The 15,023-nt window shown below is 61.1% G+C and overlaps 5 protein-coding genes across 5 annotated transcripts; 2 read left to right on the top strand and 3 right to left on the bottom strand.

Annotated features, from left to right (window-relative positions):
* Positions 1-218: 218 nt before the first annotated feature.
* GGS23DRAFT_531950 (uncharacterized protein) lies at positions 219-1,274 on the bottom strand. The gene is made up of 2 exons (XM_051514744.1): positions 788-1,274; positions 219-650 (listed from the first exon to the last, which is right to left on the bottom strand). Exons 1-2 carry the CDS (start codon positions 1,079-1,081, stop codon positions 279-281), a joined length of 666 nt encoding a protein of 221 aa, XP_051372117.1. The 5' UTR covers positions 1,082-1,274; the 3' UTR covers positions 219-278.
* Positions 1,275-2,635: 1,361 nt separating this feature from the next.
* GGS23DRAFT_621052 (uncharacterized protein) lies at positions 2,636-4,305 on the top strand. The gene is made up of 3 exons (XM_051521147.1): positions 2,636-3,408; positions 3,582-3,674; positions 3,786-4,305. Exons 1-3 carry the CDS (start codon positions 2,877-2,879, stop codon positions 4,016-4,018), a joined length of 858 nt encoding a protein of 285 aa, XP_051372116.1. The 5' UTR covers positions 2,636-2,876; the 3' UTR covers positions 4,019-4,305.
* A 1-nt stretch (position 4,306) lies between these two features.
* Positions 4,307-6,249, bottom strand: GGS23DRAFT_531865 (uncharacterized protein). The gene is made up of 2 exons (XM_051514743.1): positions 5,951-6,249; positions 4,307-5,848 (listed from the first exon to the last, which is right to left on the bottom strand). Exons 1-2 carry the CDS (start codon positions 6,037-6,039, stop codon positions 5,017-5,019), a joined length of 921 nt encoding a protein of 306 aa, XP_051372115.1. The 5' UTR covers positions 6,040-6,249; the 3' UTR covers positions 4,307-5,016.
* A 2,578-nt stretch (positions 6,250-8,827) lies between these two features.
* Positions 8,828-11,346, bottom strand: GGS23DRAFT_531813 (uncharacterized protein). The gene is made up of 2 exons (XM_051514742.1): positions 11,216-11,346; positions 8,828-11,147 (listed from the first exon to the last, which is right to left on the bottom strand). The coding sequence occupies exons 1-2, from the start codon at positions 11,226-11,228 to the stop codon at positions 8,857-8,859; spliced, it is 2,304 nt and encodes a 767-aa protein (XP_051372114.1). The 5' UTR covers positions 11,229-11,346; the 3' UTR covers positions 8,828-8,856.
* Positions 11,347-12,758: 1,412 nt separating this feature from the next.
* GGS23DRAFT_566767 (GTP-binding protein rab2) lies at positions 12,759-14,729 on the top strand. The gene is made up of 2 exons (XM_051516293.1): positions 12,759-13,404; positions 13,602-14,729. Exons 1-2 carry the CDS (start codon positions 13,120-13,122, stop codon positions 14,070-14,072), a joined length of 756 nt encoding a protein of 251 aa, XP_051372113.1. The 5' UTR covers positions 12,759-13,119; the 3' UTR covers positions 14,073-14,729.
* Positions 14,730-15,023: the final 294 nt, after the last annotated feature.

Raw genomic sequence — 15,023 nt, 5'->3', positions numbered from 1 at the left:
GCTTAGAAAGCGGCGACAGCATACGCGCCAGGGGCCCGGCGGCGCGCCGTTCTAGGCCCTCAGGTGCGCGGCTAAGAGAGACTAGCACAGGCCGCGGACTACGGCGTATCAAACCTGAACAGTACGGCCGACCCCCAAATTCACGGCCGAGGACGTAGGCGTTTAGGAATGCGCGCGGCCTCCGGGCCTAGTCTCCTCCCCGGGCGGCCGCGGCCGCCTTCGCTGGCCGAGCCCAGCTCGCCCTGGCCGGCCGCGGCCCCTGGGCGATCGGGCCTCCCTTAGCGGCTGGCTATGCGTTTCTCCAGGTAGCGCAGGAACTGGGCGAGGGGGCCCCAAGCCAGGTCCTCTTCGCAGCGGTCGCTCTCGACGTGCTGGAGCAGGCCGCTCATGTAGGGGAAGCGCGACGGGCACGTCGGGCACGTGAAGTCGCGGTCGCCGCTTCTGCCGAAGTCGGAGCTGCAGTCGGAGCCTTCTGCGAAGGTGTACTCGCGGAACCGGTGGCACTCGAACGCAACTCTGGTGACGAAGTCGTTGTCGGTGCCCGACGCGCAGGTGCCAGCCTCGAGGTGCAGCACCATGGCCGAGATCGAGTTAAAGCACCGCACGCACCCGAAGCACTCGGTGTTCTTCTCGGCGTGGATCTTGAGGTGCTGCGACGAGTTAGCCGGCGGCGACGTACGGCGAGAGAGACGGGAAAGGGAGAGAAAGAAACAGAGGGAGAGAGGAAGAGGGAGAGAGGAAGAGGGAGAGAGGAAGAGGGGGAGGCGGGGGGCGGGGTTTGACCCACGTTCTTCAGATTGGAGGGAGATGAGAAGTAGCGGCGACAGATCCGGCACATGTTGTGCTCGTCGACGTCATGCTGGTCGAGCTCTTCGGCCGAGGCGAAATCGGGCTCGTCGTAGCAGTCGGTGCAGAGATGGTGCCGGGAGGAGTTGAGGACATGCTGCCGCTTCGCAGACTGGGAGGTGAAGTGCCGATCGCAGCGGAAACAGTCGTGGGCGTGGTTGCCCGAGTCTCGGCGGTGCTGCCGGAGAGAGGTCTCGGTGGAGAAGTACCGCTCGCACGGCCAGCAGTACGGCATGGTAAGGGTTGGCTTCGGGCACTTGGGGAGACGGGCGTGGCACGCAATAGTATCACCAGGCTTGAATCATCGGCGGTGACTCCGTTCAGCGGCCTGCTGTCATGGTAGCGCAATCGAGTTGGTCTGCGCGGCGTTCCGGAAGGGACCGTTCGTACGGACGACAGGGCACGTTTATAAAGCGCTAGGTACCTTGGATACGTACCTACCTGTCTAGGTACCTACACCTAATCTCCCCGCTCACCCGGGGGTGAATGTCTTCCTCCTAGAGGGTAGGTTGGGTTAGGTACCTTAGGTACCTACGAACAGGTATAAGTCCCTACGAGAGAAGTACCTGGATACCTTAGGTACGTCTCCAGGGATCCTGGAACCTCCTCTAACGTAGGGACCTTAGGTACTATTACAAACGGTCATCCCTGATGCACGCTCGGTGCGGGCTAGAGAGCGCCAGTCCGAGCGCTCAAACGCTCGAGCGACGCTCACAAGCGCTCTCCTCACGAAAAGAGAAGAGGACGCACGCGAGGAGTGCCCGGAAGGGAGGTACCTAACGCATGTCACTCTTGGCATTGGGAATAAGTGCCTAACCGGAGTGAATCCTTGGCCCGATTGCCCCCGTAGCAGACCTAGGTACGTGTTAGAATTGACTGGACGGTCAACTCCAAAGATGACCGATCCCGGCACCGCAAGATACCGGGGCATAGGATGGGAGGCATCCCCCTCCTTTGGCTAGCTTCCCTTTCCTTAGTTATTATGGAATCTAAGTAAGTCCTCTAGAAATTCTAGGTAGCTTAGCAGACCGTAACACTATCCGATTTCAAGACTGCATATGAAGCATCGACTTGACGCCTGCGATCGAGTGAAATCTTCCTTACTGTTACCTACCTACCTTCAAATTAGGACTAGGCAAGCATCCTAGCCCTAGGAATATCGTAACATGGCTTAATCGCCTAGCATGCAACCGTGAATCGTAGATAATTGTACGCACTTATGACTCGATAGACTAGTAATGCGCACCCCTTCCGCTACGAGGGAACAACGCCGCATTATCGTGAGGGCTGCCTTGTGCGTGCAGAGCTGCGCGTTTGCGACGACCCTGACAGGCAGCCATCGACGGGCTCTCGGGAAGAGAAAACTAGATGCCGCTGCTCGACCCGTCCTTAGGCGCATTCTTAATAGTCTGTAGGCAGCAAACGAAAATATCACCCGAAAAGCACCCAACGCGCATGCCGGGAGCTGGGACGGGATGCGTCTACCCCCGCGGAGGGAAAGGAGCGTTGCGGAGTTGCCCACCGATCTGATCTTCTTTCCCAGAGGATAGCCAGGGAGCCTCGTCTACGCGGGGTCTCTTTCTCTTTTTCACTCGCTCTTTTTTTTTCTCTTTTTATAGACCCTGTTCTACGGTCATACCATAAGCTAATATGGGGCTGGTCTCAGGGGGAAGACGAGTCAGAGTTGTAGCTCTTCCAATCATCGCATCTTGGTATGGCTGGACGCGGTCGCGCCGGGGATTATCCAGTCAACGAAGGGTGGCTGCGGCACGTGGTCACGTGGTATCTACTCACATGCATGTGTCATAATACATGCACTGATCATTTAGGTAGGTACCTAACCTGCTACGCTACCTAGAGGTAACAGCATCATCCGCAACGCCGCCGCCCTTCTCTCTTCCTCAGCCTGTCTACCTACCTCCAACCTCCTCCTCCTTCTCCTCCGCACCTCTCCGCCGCCCGCCCAACCAACCAACCAACCACCCACCTCCCCCCGAACCCACCGACCGACCAAGCCCGAAACGCACGAGATGCGCACAGCGCTCGCCGCCCTCGCGGGGCCGCTCCTGCTGCTCTTCCTCGCCGCGCCCTCCGCCGTCGTCAGCTCCTCGGCCGCCGCCGCGCGGCCGCAGACCTCGTTCGCGCTCGCGGTGCCGGCGTCGGCGGCGCTCGCGCGCCCGCTCTCGCTCGCGCCGGCCACGCACGCGACGCTGTCGGCGCTCGGGGCGCGGCTGCGGGCGCCCCTCAGCGGCTCCCCCGCCGCCGGCGGCGGCGACGCCCTCTTCGTCTTCCGCAACGTCACGCCCGGCTCCTACCTCGCCGACGTGCACTGCGCCTCGCACGCCTTCGCCCCGCTGCGCGTCGACGTGTACCCCGCCGCCGCCGACGCCGACGCCGCCGAGGGCCAGGCCCTGCGCGTCCGCGCCTGGGAGACCTTCCGCGGCAACGACTGGGACAACCGCGGCCCCGAGATCCCGCGCGCCGCCGGCGTCGGCGTCGAGGGAGGCCGCTTCCCCGTCCGCGTCCTCGGCGCCAAGGAGTACTTTGTCGAGAGGGGATCTTGTGAGTTCTCGGGCCCTCCCCTCTATTCTTTTCTGCTTAAAGGACGCCTATCCGCCGGCCGGCCTCGCTTCTCCGCCTCTGCCTCCCTCCTCGGGAGGAGAAGCGAGGGGCGGGAGGGCCGAGGAGAGAACGGGTCGAAGGCGCGGACGCTCGGCTAACGCAGCGCGCGGCAGTCTCCGTCTTCGGCATCCTCAAGAACCCCATGATCCTCATGGGCCTCGTGAGCATGGTACTCTTCATCGGGCTGCCCAAGCTCGTCGACAACAGTAAGCATCCGCTCCTTGCAGCGCCCCTCCCAGCACCGTGCCCTAGCATACGAAGGACAACTCGTCTATTCTGAACATAGACCTCCCCCCGCTAATCACCACCCCTTCCAGTGGACCCCGAGATGCGCGCCGAGTGGGAGGCGCAGCAGCGCAAGAACCCGATGAACAGCATCATGGGCGGCGGGGGCAGCGGCGGCGGCGCTGGAGGCGCCGGCAGCTTCGACATGGCGGCCTACCTGGCGGGCCAGAACGCCGGCGGCGCCAAGAGCGAGGGCGACCCCCCTGCCTCCTCCCCTGCCTCCCCCCCTTCCTCCGGGAACGGCAAGAAGGGCGGCAGGCGGTGACGAGCGCGGATAGACGGACAGATTGGAAAAGCCGGGGGACGGACCGGCCGAGATAAGGGCCGGGTAGGATAGGGAAGGGAGGGCCGAGAGTCGAAGTAATGGGGACGGGGAAGATATAGGATATGATATATAGATAGGTAGACAAGATCTAGTCTAGACGAGCTCCCGCTGGCCCCCCAGACCAGACGCGCTGCGCTTTCCCCCGAGCATGCCCACCGGCCTCGTATCTATCTATCTACCCCCCGTTTCGTGTCTACCCGCGTCTCCGCTCCCCGCCTCGCCTGGCCTGCCCAAGGAAGGTTGGGAAGGTAAAAACTAGTCGCGAAGCGCGGCAGCCCTGGCTCGAGGGCTTTCCGCCCGCGCGCACGGCGGGCCGCCGCATGCGTAGGAGGGGCGAGGGTTTAGCCCGGCCGGGGTGGATAGCCAGACACGTGTGTCGGCCCTAGCAGCGAGAAGCACGCACGGACGAAGAGAGCGGTGGAGGAGCAGCAAGTTAGGATTGAAAAGAATAAAATAAAATAAAAATAACAAGCCAAAAACGAGGCTATGCTACGGGAGGAGGCGCGGAGGGGATGCTACGGAATGTATGATGTAACTACCGACTCGCCGTCTCGCAACGAGCACAGCACTTCTTCCGCGCCGAACCTCCGCGGCTCTCCTCCCTTCTCCCTGTCCCCCATTTCTCGCCCTTCTCGTGATGTCTTCGTTCGCGGCAGACGCAAGCAACGCCGAACAGCGAGCGCGATGTACCCTAGGACCGGGCCTCGCGCGCGTACAACTCCGGGGAAAAAAAGCACCGCACGCACGCACGCAACCCCCTTCCGACCTCCGCCCTTGCTGTCGCCGACCGATCGTCTCCTGCCATCGCACGAGCGTGTGCGATTCCCCAGCAAAAAAGCCCGCCAGGCGCACCCCCTGCGGCCCTGTCCCTCTCTCCCATGACCCGGCTGACTACCCAGCTTAGCCCGGCACAGCCTCGACGCAGGCGGGGGGGGGGCCTAGAAGTCGCCGCCGAAGTCGCCGCCGAAGTCGCCGTCCTGCCCGTCAGCGTAGCCGTCCATGTAGGCGTCCTGCTGGCCGTCGTTGATAGCGTCGGCGATCAGCGCGCCGCCGATCAGGCCGGCGCCCAGACCCAGGGCCGCGCCGCCGGCCGCGCCCATGCCGCCGCCGCCGCCCGGCTTCTTATACCCGCCGGCGGCGGGGTAGGCCTGGTGGGCAGGGTAGCCGCCCTGCGGGGGGTAGCCGCCGTAGGCGCCGGGGGGCGGCGCGCCGTAGCCTCCGTAGGCGCCGGGAGGCGGCGCGCCGTAGCCTCCGTACGGTCCGGGTGCGGGCGGCGGCGCGCCGTAGCCGCCGTAGCCCTGGGGCGCGCCGTAGTGCGGCTGCGGGGCGCCGTAGTGCGCGTGGCCGCCGGCGCCGGAAGGCTTGCTCTTGCCGCCGAAGAACTTGCCCAGCAGGCCCTTGGCCTTGTCGGCCGGGTTGCTGCCGGACGAGCGCGGGGGCAGCTGGTCCGGGTAGGGGGCGTAGCCCTGGGGCGGGACCGGCGGGGCGGCGCGCGCGGCGGCGGCGCGGGCGTTCTCCTCCTCCTGCAGCTGGCGCGCGAGGCGGGCGTCGGCGTCCTCGTGCGCGGGCTGCGACGACGCCGAGGACGGCGTGCCCGGGCCGCCGGGCCGCGTGGCCTCGTTGACGAAAGGGTTCGTCTTGGCGTCGGCGGGCGCGGGACCGGACCCCGGGGTGTAGCCCGGAGGGGGCCCGGGAGGGGCGTTAGGGTCGACGGCGGGCTCGGTCGGCTTCTCCCATTGCGACTGCTTGGTGTAGGTGTTTACGTAGAACCTGGGGCGGGGCGTTAGCCGGTTAGACGACGACGACGACGACGGGCTGCTGGGTGAGCGGGTACGTGGATAGGGGACAGACAGGTAAGGGGAAAATGCTCACCATTCGTGGTACTGGTCGTTCCAGCGGGCGACCCAGCCCTCCGGGACCTTGGGCGGAGGCGGGCCGGCGGGCGCCGTGAAGTCGGCCATGCGGAGGATTCGACGACGTCCGACTGCGCGATAACAAAGGATGGTTTGTGCGATGCTGGCGCGGATGGAGGTGCGGATGTATGTAGACAACGCAGGCGAGTAGGTGAGTAGGTGAGTGAGTAGGTGAGGGTGTCTCGGATGCGCGCGAATGGGCGTGACTTATACGAAAGGGGGGGGCGAATCAAGCTGCGGGGTTCTCGTCTCGCTAGTGCCGGACAGGCTTCGTTTCGTCCAAGTCTCGTCCAGCAAATGTCTCTGTAGGTGGGAGAGGAGGGGGGAGAAGGATCGGCGGTGGACGGACATGTAAGTATGGAAGATTTATGCAGGGTCTGCTTTTGGCTCAGCCTCCGAAGGCGAGCGAGTATAAAACACAGCCAGAGAGAAGTAACGGAGGCGTGGCCTCGGCAGGTATTGTGTTATAGGTACCTTAAGGTACATAGTTGCCTTAGGTACCTATACCTACCTAAGGTACCTATAATATAGGGGAGGGGGGGGGAGGTAGGTACCTATTATATAGGCTGTATAGGCTGTATCGACCACCTAAGGTTCCTACAGCTGGTCTCCTTCTCAGCTTAACTTAGGAGGGTAGGTATCTCGCCATCGCCTAACCCCGCCCTCCTTGACTCCTCCCTTCTCCCAACCGCCAATCACATGAGCGCCGCGCCGCGTCGCGAGCGTGGCTGAGCTCTTCTCTCCCGCATCTTGTCCTCCTGTCTTGGGTTACTTAGATCCGAGGCGCCTTTTTTTTTTTCGCCTACGATAGCCTTGGCTACTTACGCCCGCTCTGCACCGCTCTGGCCGTGCGCGAGCGCGGTAGGTACTCGCTATATGAGTACGTTGCCACTTCGATGCTGTCGCCCGCTTACGAATGCGAGCCCCTGGGCCACGACGGGATACTAACGGGCGCCGACCGCATGCCCCGTGCTCTGCTTAGAAAGGAAACGCTGCGTCGTATATCTACGTCCATGTTAGGTTCGTGACGCATCATCGCTGTGGCCCACCCCCTGTTCTCGCCGCGAGAGGGATCAAATGGGTCACGCAGACCCGTCACCTATCCTCGCCTCTCTAGGTCGTTGTCCCCTGCCCGCGTCATCTCTCCCCTTCGCGCCACACGCGTCCTCGAATCCGGGTGGCGCGGCCTTGGAAATTCGGACGGACGTCGCTGGCTGGTCTTACGCCGTGCCGCGGGAGCAGCAAGTCTTGGGCGGGACCGCCGATTGCACGAGTCCGATCAGGAACCGGCCTACCGTCAACACGCCGTAGACTCGGCCGTTCCTGTGGTGGTAAGCCTAGCGCACCCCGTGGACGGACTCGTCGCGCCAGCGGTCACCGAAATTCTCGGCTAGCTGCTGGGTTTGGCTCCGCTGTTGGTGGGGGTGGGGGTGGGGGTGCGGGCGCTTTTATCGTCGCTCTTCTCGCAGCCGTCTATGATATCGATAATAACGTTGTTGCTCTCTTTGGCATCGCCATCGTTACTATTAGGGGGGATCCCACTGCTGTTATCGTCGTTGTTACTCCCCCCAACGACGGACGCCTTCCACTGCCCAATCCCGGCCGATACCTTCTGCCAGGCTCGCCCCAGATTCGGCATACGGCCTAGCCCCATCCAGTCGTTCCTCTCCGACGACTTCTGCATGATGTCGGCACACTGACCTGCAGGGATACCAAGAGGCCAATCGCGCTGTTGTTAGCATGCTGGCAGGCACGAGATTTGCAACAGCCGGATCGCTGGTAGATATGTCGCAAGGTGATGGGCGAGAGGCAAGAGGAAAGATAGCCTGCTACGAACCGAGGAGGGGGCGGAGGGGAGAGTGAGGCTCCCGATGTGGGTAGACGATGGCGATGTGAGAAAGAGGCAAAGCGGGTAGATGGGTATGCGAAGGAGACGAGAGACGCTTACGGGAACAAAGCTCGGATGCCCGGACGTATTCCCAGTCCTCTGGCTCATCTGCACATTACTATTTAGTAACGATTTGGCACCGCCGAGGCCATGTCCTAAGCGGGAAGCGAAACAGCAGGGTAATGATGACGCGGTTGGCATCGGGCCTCACCTGCGGGTAGTGGGATGCTGTGCCACCTCTCCTCCTGGTGAGTATCGTCGACTCGAATGTCGAGGGCGCTTCCGCTTCTTGGTGACATGGTGCGTGATAGCGACGTGGCGCGTTGCTCGCGGTCGCGACGGCGGGAAAATCGGCGGACAGTCCCGGGAAAATATGGGTTGGTTTCCCTCGAGCTCCCCAAGTCACACCCCGAAGCTATATATCCCAGGGATCCCGCAAACCAATATGGGGTACGTACTGCGGTGCTCAGATCGGATCGGGGAGTATCTGGTCAGCTTCCCCGGCTGGCCGCGTGTAGCATCGAGGTTAGCTCTGTGAACACCTGTGTAGCTTTGTGGCTAGGTGATCGCTCAAGCTCGCCGGTTACGTACATGGACATGCCGGCTGGTATGACAGGGGGCCACATCGGCAGGGCCCAAGCCTCGCATAACGTCACGGGACACGCAGCGCGACGAGGACGTCAAGTGTGAGTGTGTCTGCGGTGGGAATGTCGGTGACGGGCGATTTGTATTTGTGCGTGCGCCCATTGGGGGGAGATGGCAGTGATGAGGGAAGAAACGGAAATGGAAAGGAATAACAGAAAGAAGGACGGGGAGGGGGTATTGAATGAATAAATTCTATTCCTCCGCTGTCCAATCTCGAGACTCCTTCCTATCCACGCCCTCCGGGCCAACGCCAAAGCTTTAGACATCATGATACGTAACCCTCTCTCTCCCCCCCCCCCCGTCCCCCGTCCCCCGTCCCCAGCATTTCCCTGTCACACCATGTCCCTCTCGTCATATCTCCTCTCCTCAAACAGCCTGGCCGCCTCGATACAGTACGTAGCGCGCTCGCTGCCCAGCCTTCTCTCGCTAGCGTAGCATACGAGCACCGCGTCTAGGATACCCGATAACACGCCCTCCATCGCTCCCAATACCCCCCAGCCGATCATACTAGCTACGATGCCGACCACGTACGCATAGGCGCTCCCTCTGATCCCGGTACTGTCCGGGAGCTGGACCTGCAACTGCCGTGCCGTCATGACCCACGCCGCGAAACCCAGTGCCGTCGACATGACAAACCGTGCCGCGTGGAGCAGCATCTTGGCCATCCGGTACGGCATCAGCGATGCCGTCGACTGTCCGCGCCGGGAGAAGGCGCTGGGAGTGAGCGTCGTGGTAGGCCCCGTGGCCAGGAACTGGATCCTGCTGAGCTGCGACGCCGACTCCATCAGGGGCAGCGAGTGGATCGACGCGTATGTCAACGCGAGCGGGTTCGTCAGCACGGACACCGGGCGTGGGGCCAGTCGCCATCCGATGAACTCGAAGATGCTGGAAATGCGGCGAGGCAGCACCAGGATCGGCAGCCGCACCGCCAGGGACAGCAGAGTCGAGGCACAGATGGTACCGAACACGGTAGACGTGGAATGGCCCAGAGCCCCCTTGACGATCGCGTTCGACGACGCGGGCGACTGGTTGTTCCGGAAGAAGTACCAGTTGGAGACGGTGCCGCCCGTCGTGGCGCGCACGACTCCGCTCATGACCGAGAGCGTCCACACATACATTATGAAGAAGTAGATGGCGAGCCACCAGGTGGCCGTGCCGATCACGAAAGCGGAGAGGGATTTGGAGAAGTAGCCTCCGAGGAAGACCCTGGTAAACATCCATAGCCACACCCACGTCCACCCGACGACGAAGGCGAGAGAGCCGAAGCCGAGGAGCACCAGTGCCGGGTTGGCGGCGAGGATGCGGCTCGAAAAGTCGAGAATGTCGATCGCCCTCTGTATCTCGTGACGGCCCTTGTATAGCAGCCACATCCAGACGATCGCGCAGATGCCCGGTATGATGGCCGCGTATCTCATCACCACGTCCTGCAGTCGAGATCCGTGGTCTGGCCCCTGGAAGCTGGAGATTATGGGGTATAGCGAGAAAGAGAAGAGAACCATCGGCACGCCTAGGAGGATGAGGAGGGCCAGAGGCTGGACGAACGACCGCAGCGCCGCCATCCAAACCAAGGCAACGATAACCGAGACCAGAGTGTCCACAGCCAGGAGGTGGAAGGAGGAATGAAGTGTCGTGTAAATGGTGTCGCCAATCTTCCTACTAGGCACCGAGGTGTGCAGCCATACCAACACGAACGTGGCGAGGAGGGACGCGATCGCTATGAGGTAGATCCAGGCGAAGAATTGATCGTGTACGAATATCTCGCCGTACATCCGGGGAGGTGCAGGCGTGGGGAGTTCGCTTCGCTGCCCTGGCTCGTCAGCTTCGTCCTCCTCGTCCTCCTCGTCCTCCTCGGCAATAGTCTGACGCATCAGGCGAGGATCGTGCTCTAGGTTCGAGCCCCTTCTGCCGGCCACGCCCTTTACGCGACCGGAGGTAGACTTGAACTGCTGAAAAGCAGGCGGCGACGAGTCTACCGGCGTCTCCTGCAAGAGATCCTCGGGCACTTCGTTATCCATTACTGTCGACTCCAGACCGATATCGACCATCTTGCCGCTCTCGTCGCTGTGATCAGAATTCTGACGTGTGCTCGCGTGGCCCCCCGGGCTGTCGGGTCCCGTGCTAGCCGCGTCACGCTTGGGGTGTCGATCCTTGAAGCTCGATTCGCCGTTCCAGCTGCTCTTGATACCGCCGACGGGGCGGCTCACGCTCGAATACGGGTCGCCGTACGCTGCGTCGGCGTTGTGTTCGGATATGCGACTGTCGTCGTTCTCGGATGCCGAACTCTCTTCTAAGCGGCTCGAGACAAAGACTCGACGCGAGCGCTGCAGGGCCCGAAGATCTGCGGCCTCCCTAGCGTCGTCATCATCTTCTTCCTCGCGGAATTCGTTCAAGGCGCTGTGGAAGAGCGGGGCGTCTGAGGTGGTATTATACCGCGAGAAGGCTCCGAATCGGGAATTTGAGGGCTGATAGGGATTTCCGAGGCGGGACTGGTACGAGGACTTGGCAGGATGTCGGGAGAATCGCGTGGGACCTCCTTGCAACGGTCGGTTCGGAGGGTCGCTGCTATCCGGCTGGCCGAAATTGGAGAGCCGGGACTGCGACTGGGCTAGGAATCTCGACGCATCTTTTAACCAGGGGTCAGACTTTTGAGCAGTTTCTCAGGCTACGGAGGGTATTGGTATGGCGACTTACATTCCGAGAACATGGTAGACGAGCTGGGAGTGAGGCAGGCTCCAGCAGGCCGGGGGAGAGGGGGGGCAGGTTGGGCAGAGTTAGGCAAACTAATACGGAGCAGCAATCAATGGGCGGTGACTACGATGAAGGGATACAGACAAGACGATGCTCGGTGTCCGGGAGGAACGAGAGGCAGCCTGGGGTTCTCTGAGCTCTGCCTCGGGACAAAAGAGTCTATAGGAGTGGGCGGGCGTGATGGAAATGCTGGATGTTCGAAACGTTGCTACGGAAAAATGGATTTGGGGCAAGTATTATGTTGAAAATAAGCTGGTTGGTGATTCGTGGTGGTTGCGTCGGTGACGGCGTCGTGAAGGTGAGGTGTGGATGGAGGAGGGTTGGTCGGACTGGGCTGAATGACTGCCGGACTGCTCACATGCGGACAGGCTGGGTAAGAGTACACGGAGGTGTACCGCCTACGGCCTTACATAATAGTACCTACTACCTGCCACCCAGGTATGCAAAGGTAGCATATCTGGTGTACCCCGGTACATACGGAGCGGGAGAGGCATAGGTACCTACCAGGCTACCAGGTGTCTACCTAGGTACCTACCTCTAGGCTACCAACGTGCTATAGCAAAGCAATTAGTAGGCCTGGCCCACCTACCTGCTTAGATAGGTATGTACCTAGAGGTAGGTAGGACCTATACACATCGAAACCCGGCATACCGCTGCTTGGGTCTGGTATGTACCTAAAGTAACAGGCACCTACGAAACTCGCAGCGAAGATGACAGTAATAAAGCCAAACCTACGCTTATCCTAGGCGTGTCAAGTACCTACTTCCTAGGTACTTACCTGTATTAAATCCATGCTATGATCGCTGCCTATGGCCCAGGGTGCTTGACCTATATTATACATATGTTCACATGTTCATCCGCCTCAACTAGCTGCGCATATATAAACACCTATGCGCTACACCTATCGGACCAGGTTGTGGGATGCGCCTATTAGCTGGAGCCCAGGCAGATCTGACTGGGTACATGAGGTACGTCTCCAGCACAGCCAAAGCGATAGAGAGTTGACTGTAACTAGATCAGGTTGGTCACGAGCCGGTCGGGGGCATCGAAGGTGTCTGACATGGTGAGGTCATCCGCCCCCCCCAATCAGCTGCCACCTGTGGTGCTTGGTAGTACGTGTAGAGGTATTCGCCCATCCATGTCTCCTTTGCGAAGTTCTCTGGCTGTACCTTTAGCGACACAGTACCTGCAGTGGTAGCCCTGGAGGCTGGCAGCGTGGTACCCGCGGTGGGGGAATTGCAGGAAGCAGAGGTAGCTGCATTCCCGCGCTACTTTTGCTGTACCTCAGTACGCACCCCAGTGTCTTAGATCTCTGGGTACGTGCTCCAGGAGGTACCTAACCTGCTACTCTTGGGTCCACGCGTACCTGAAGCTAGGTAGGGCCAGGGGCCATCGGGGGGTTGCTTATCGATACGCTATGTGCTGTGCTGTGCTGCGTGCACGGCATGCCGGGACGGGTTTAAAGAGCACATCCCACATGCGGCAACCCTCACTTCCAAACTACACTACCTCTTCATACACCACCTGCTGCTGCTCGTCGCTTTCAGTCTCGCTTCCCAACGCCTATTCTCTCCCTTCCTTTCCCTTCCTTGGCCTATCCCGTCCCCTCTTCGCTATATACCTGTCCGTATGCCACACGTGCCTCTCCATTCCAAACTAGGTAGCAACTGATTGACACCTCTCGCCCAGGGCTCGCCATCTCTCTGTAATCAAGCCGGGCTTCTTACATCCCCATCACGCCAGAGACCAACAAGAGCTTCTCGCATCCCTCTCCTTCTTCATCCCACCCCTCGTAATTTCGCCAAATACTTAGCTCTCCCTCCGACACCTACGCTCTGTCTTTCCTCATGTCTTCCCCTCCCTGGGACTACATTGCCAAGCTCGTCTGCATCGGCGACTCGGGATGTGGCAAGTCGTCTCTCACCATCCGGCTCTGCGAGGGCCGCTTCAGCCCCCAGCACGACGTCACCATCGGCGTCGAGTTCGGATCGAGGATTGTGCCTGTCGGTCCACCCCACACCAAGCCTTCCGCGCCGGCCACCGAAGGCGGCCTTCCCGAGCCACCTCGGGCCATCAACACCCCCCAGAAACACATGAAGCTCTCGCTTTGGGACACGGCGGGACAGGAAACGGTACGTGCAATAGAATCAATAGCCAGCCTCTTGTTCCAGTCTAGGGAGGCGCAATGTCTTGTTCTATCCTTCTGAGTAATCAAGTCAATGCTCTCCTCATCCTATCTCGGCAACTCTCGGCTCTGTTCTCTCTCTGCCTTCTTCCTCAACAGTAATGCAACATCGTCCATACTGATATTCCCGCTTGCCTCGATTAGTATAAATCCGTCACCCGGTCGTACTTCCGCGGCGCCTCTGGCGCTCTCCTAGTCTTCGACATCACACGCCGTGCGACCTTCATCCACGTCACCGACTGGCTGTCGGATCTGCGCGCCATCGCCGACCCGGACATCGTCGTGATCCTCGTCGGCAATAAGGTGGACCAGGCCCGCGACGACCCCGTCGGCAACTACACCGGCCGCCGCGAGGTCACTGCCGTCGAGGCCGAGGAGTGGGCCCGCGCCAACGGCGTCCTGCAATACGTCGAGACCTCGGCTAAGAGCGGCGAGAACGTCGAGCACGCCTTCATGCGCGTCGCGGAGCGCATCTTCGATAACATCAGCGCCGGCAAGTACGATCTCAACGACCGCCGCTCCGGCGTCAAGGGCCCCGGCCCCGGCAGCGCCGGCGCCGCCCACCTTAGGCTGGCCCCCTCCGCCAACCGAGGCGTCATGGGCGGTTGCTGTTAGCCGGAGGAAGTCGTGGTTATGCGGGGCCCCCCCAGTGGGGGAATAAGCGACGATATTAAGAGTAACGACCATTGTTTACAACGAGACGAGGCGAAACGGGGAAGGCGCGGGAATCACCAGGACGGCCCCTCGTGGGACGGCGCAGTCCCGGAGGCCACGGATCTCGTCAGGTCACATCGAACTACAGTAATATACTCTGAGTCTCTCTCGGGGCTGAAGAAATGCGCAGAGGCAGAGAAGAGGGGCAGAGAGAAGACTCGACCCTGTATATATATAATACCGCCGCGGCGCGTTGCGCGCTCGCGTGTTCTTTTTTTCTTTCTTTCTTCTATGGGGGGAACAAGCACCCGGGACGCATGCATACACACATCACACACAGGCGCCGTCGTCGACGAAGAAGATACCCAACCCACCAGACACAACCCGCCTCCTTTTTTTGGGGGGGGGGGGGGGAGAGGAGGGGGCTCCTGCAAGGCCCAGAACCAGACAGGGCGGAACACAGGGCGGTATACACGCAGGCAGAGGCAGAAGTAGAGGTAGAGGCAGCGAGAGGAGAGGGCCGTGCGAATGCGGCAGGGACAGCGTCCATTAGCATAGCATAGCATAGCAGAGCAGAGAAGAGGCGGGAGGAGAATGCTGAATATCGTCTACTTGTCCCCCTTCGCGCGCATGTGCACCTGACTCCCCGCCTCTCGCAGATATATACGCGCGCGTGGTGCGCATACGTACGTATGTCGGTGGGTAGGTACCTACTAGGTAGGATGCATAGGCACACACACACACACACACACACCGCAAACTCGACCCGGTCCAGTCCGGTTTTCTAGACAACCGGCTCCCTTCTCGCGGCCGTCGTCCCCCGGCGGTCGGGGCGGGTAGGGTCCGGGAGAAACGGGGCGTGGGGGGAGAGGCAGAAGCTGCGTTGCGGTATATGTCCTGTCGACACAGATC

The sequence above is a fragment of the Durotheca rogersii genome, assembly GCF_024521655.1.
Source record: "Durotheca rogersii strain YMJ 92031201 chromosome Unknown GGS23scaffold_9, whole genome shotgun sequence".
NCBI lineage: Eukaryota > Fungi > Ascomycota > Sordariomycetes > Xylariales > Xylariaceae > Durotheca > Durotheca rogersii.
The sequence above is the reverse complement of the archived record's forward strand: the minus strand, read 5'-3'. Positions and strand labels throughout refer to the sequence as shown.

Bases quoted from the DNA above. Each gene is read 5' to 3' on its own strand.
- GGS23DRAFT_531865 (XM_051514743.1), bottom strand. From the start codon at position 6,039: ATGGCCGACTTCACGGCGCCCGCCGGCCCGCCTCCGCCCAAGGTCCCG. The intron at 5,849-5,950 runs GTGAGCATTTTC...GCCCCGCCCCAG, and splicing joins AACGACCAGTACCACGAATG to GTTCTACGTAAACACCTACA.
- GGS23DRAFT_621052 (XM_051521147.1), top strand. From the start codon at position 2,877: ATGCGCACAGCGCTCGCCGCCCTCGCGGGGCCGCTCCTGCTGCTCTTC. The intron at 3,409-3,581 runs GTGAGTTCTCGG...AGCGCGCGGCAG, and splicing joins CTTTGTCGAGAGGGGATCTT to TCTCCGTCTTCGGCATCCTC. The intron at 3,675-3,785 runs GTAAGCATCCGC...CACCCCTTCCAG, and splicing joins GCCCAAGCTCGTCGACAACA to TGGACCCCGAGATGCGCGCC.
- GGS23DRAFT_566767 (XM_051516293.1), top strand. From the start codon at position 13,120: ATGTCTTCCCCTCCCTGGGACTACATTGCCAAGCTCGTCTGCATCGGC. The intron at 13,405-13,601 runs GTACGTGCAATA...TGCCTCGATTAG, and splicing joins ACACGGCGGGACAGGAAACG to TATAAATCCGTCACCCGGTC.
- GGS23DRAFT_531950 (XM_051514744.1), bottom strand. From the start codon at position 1,081: ATGCCGTACTGCTGGCCGTGCGAGCGGTACTTCTCCACCGAGACCTCT. The intron at 651-787 runs GTGGGTCAAACC...AACTCGTCGCAG, and splicing joins CTCCCTCCAATCTGAAGAAC to CACCTCAAGATCCACGCCGA.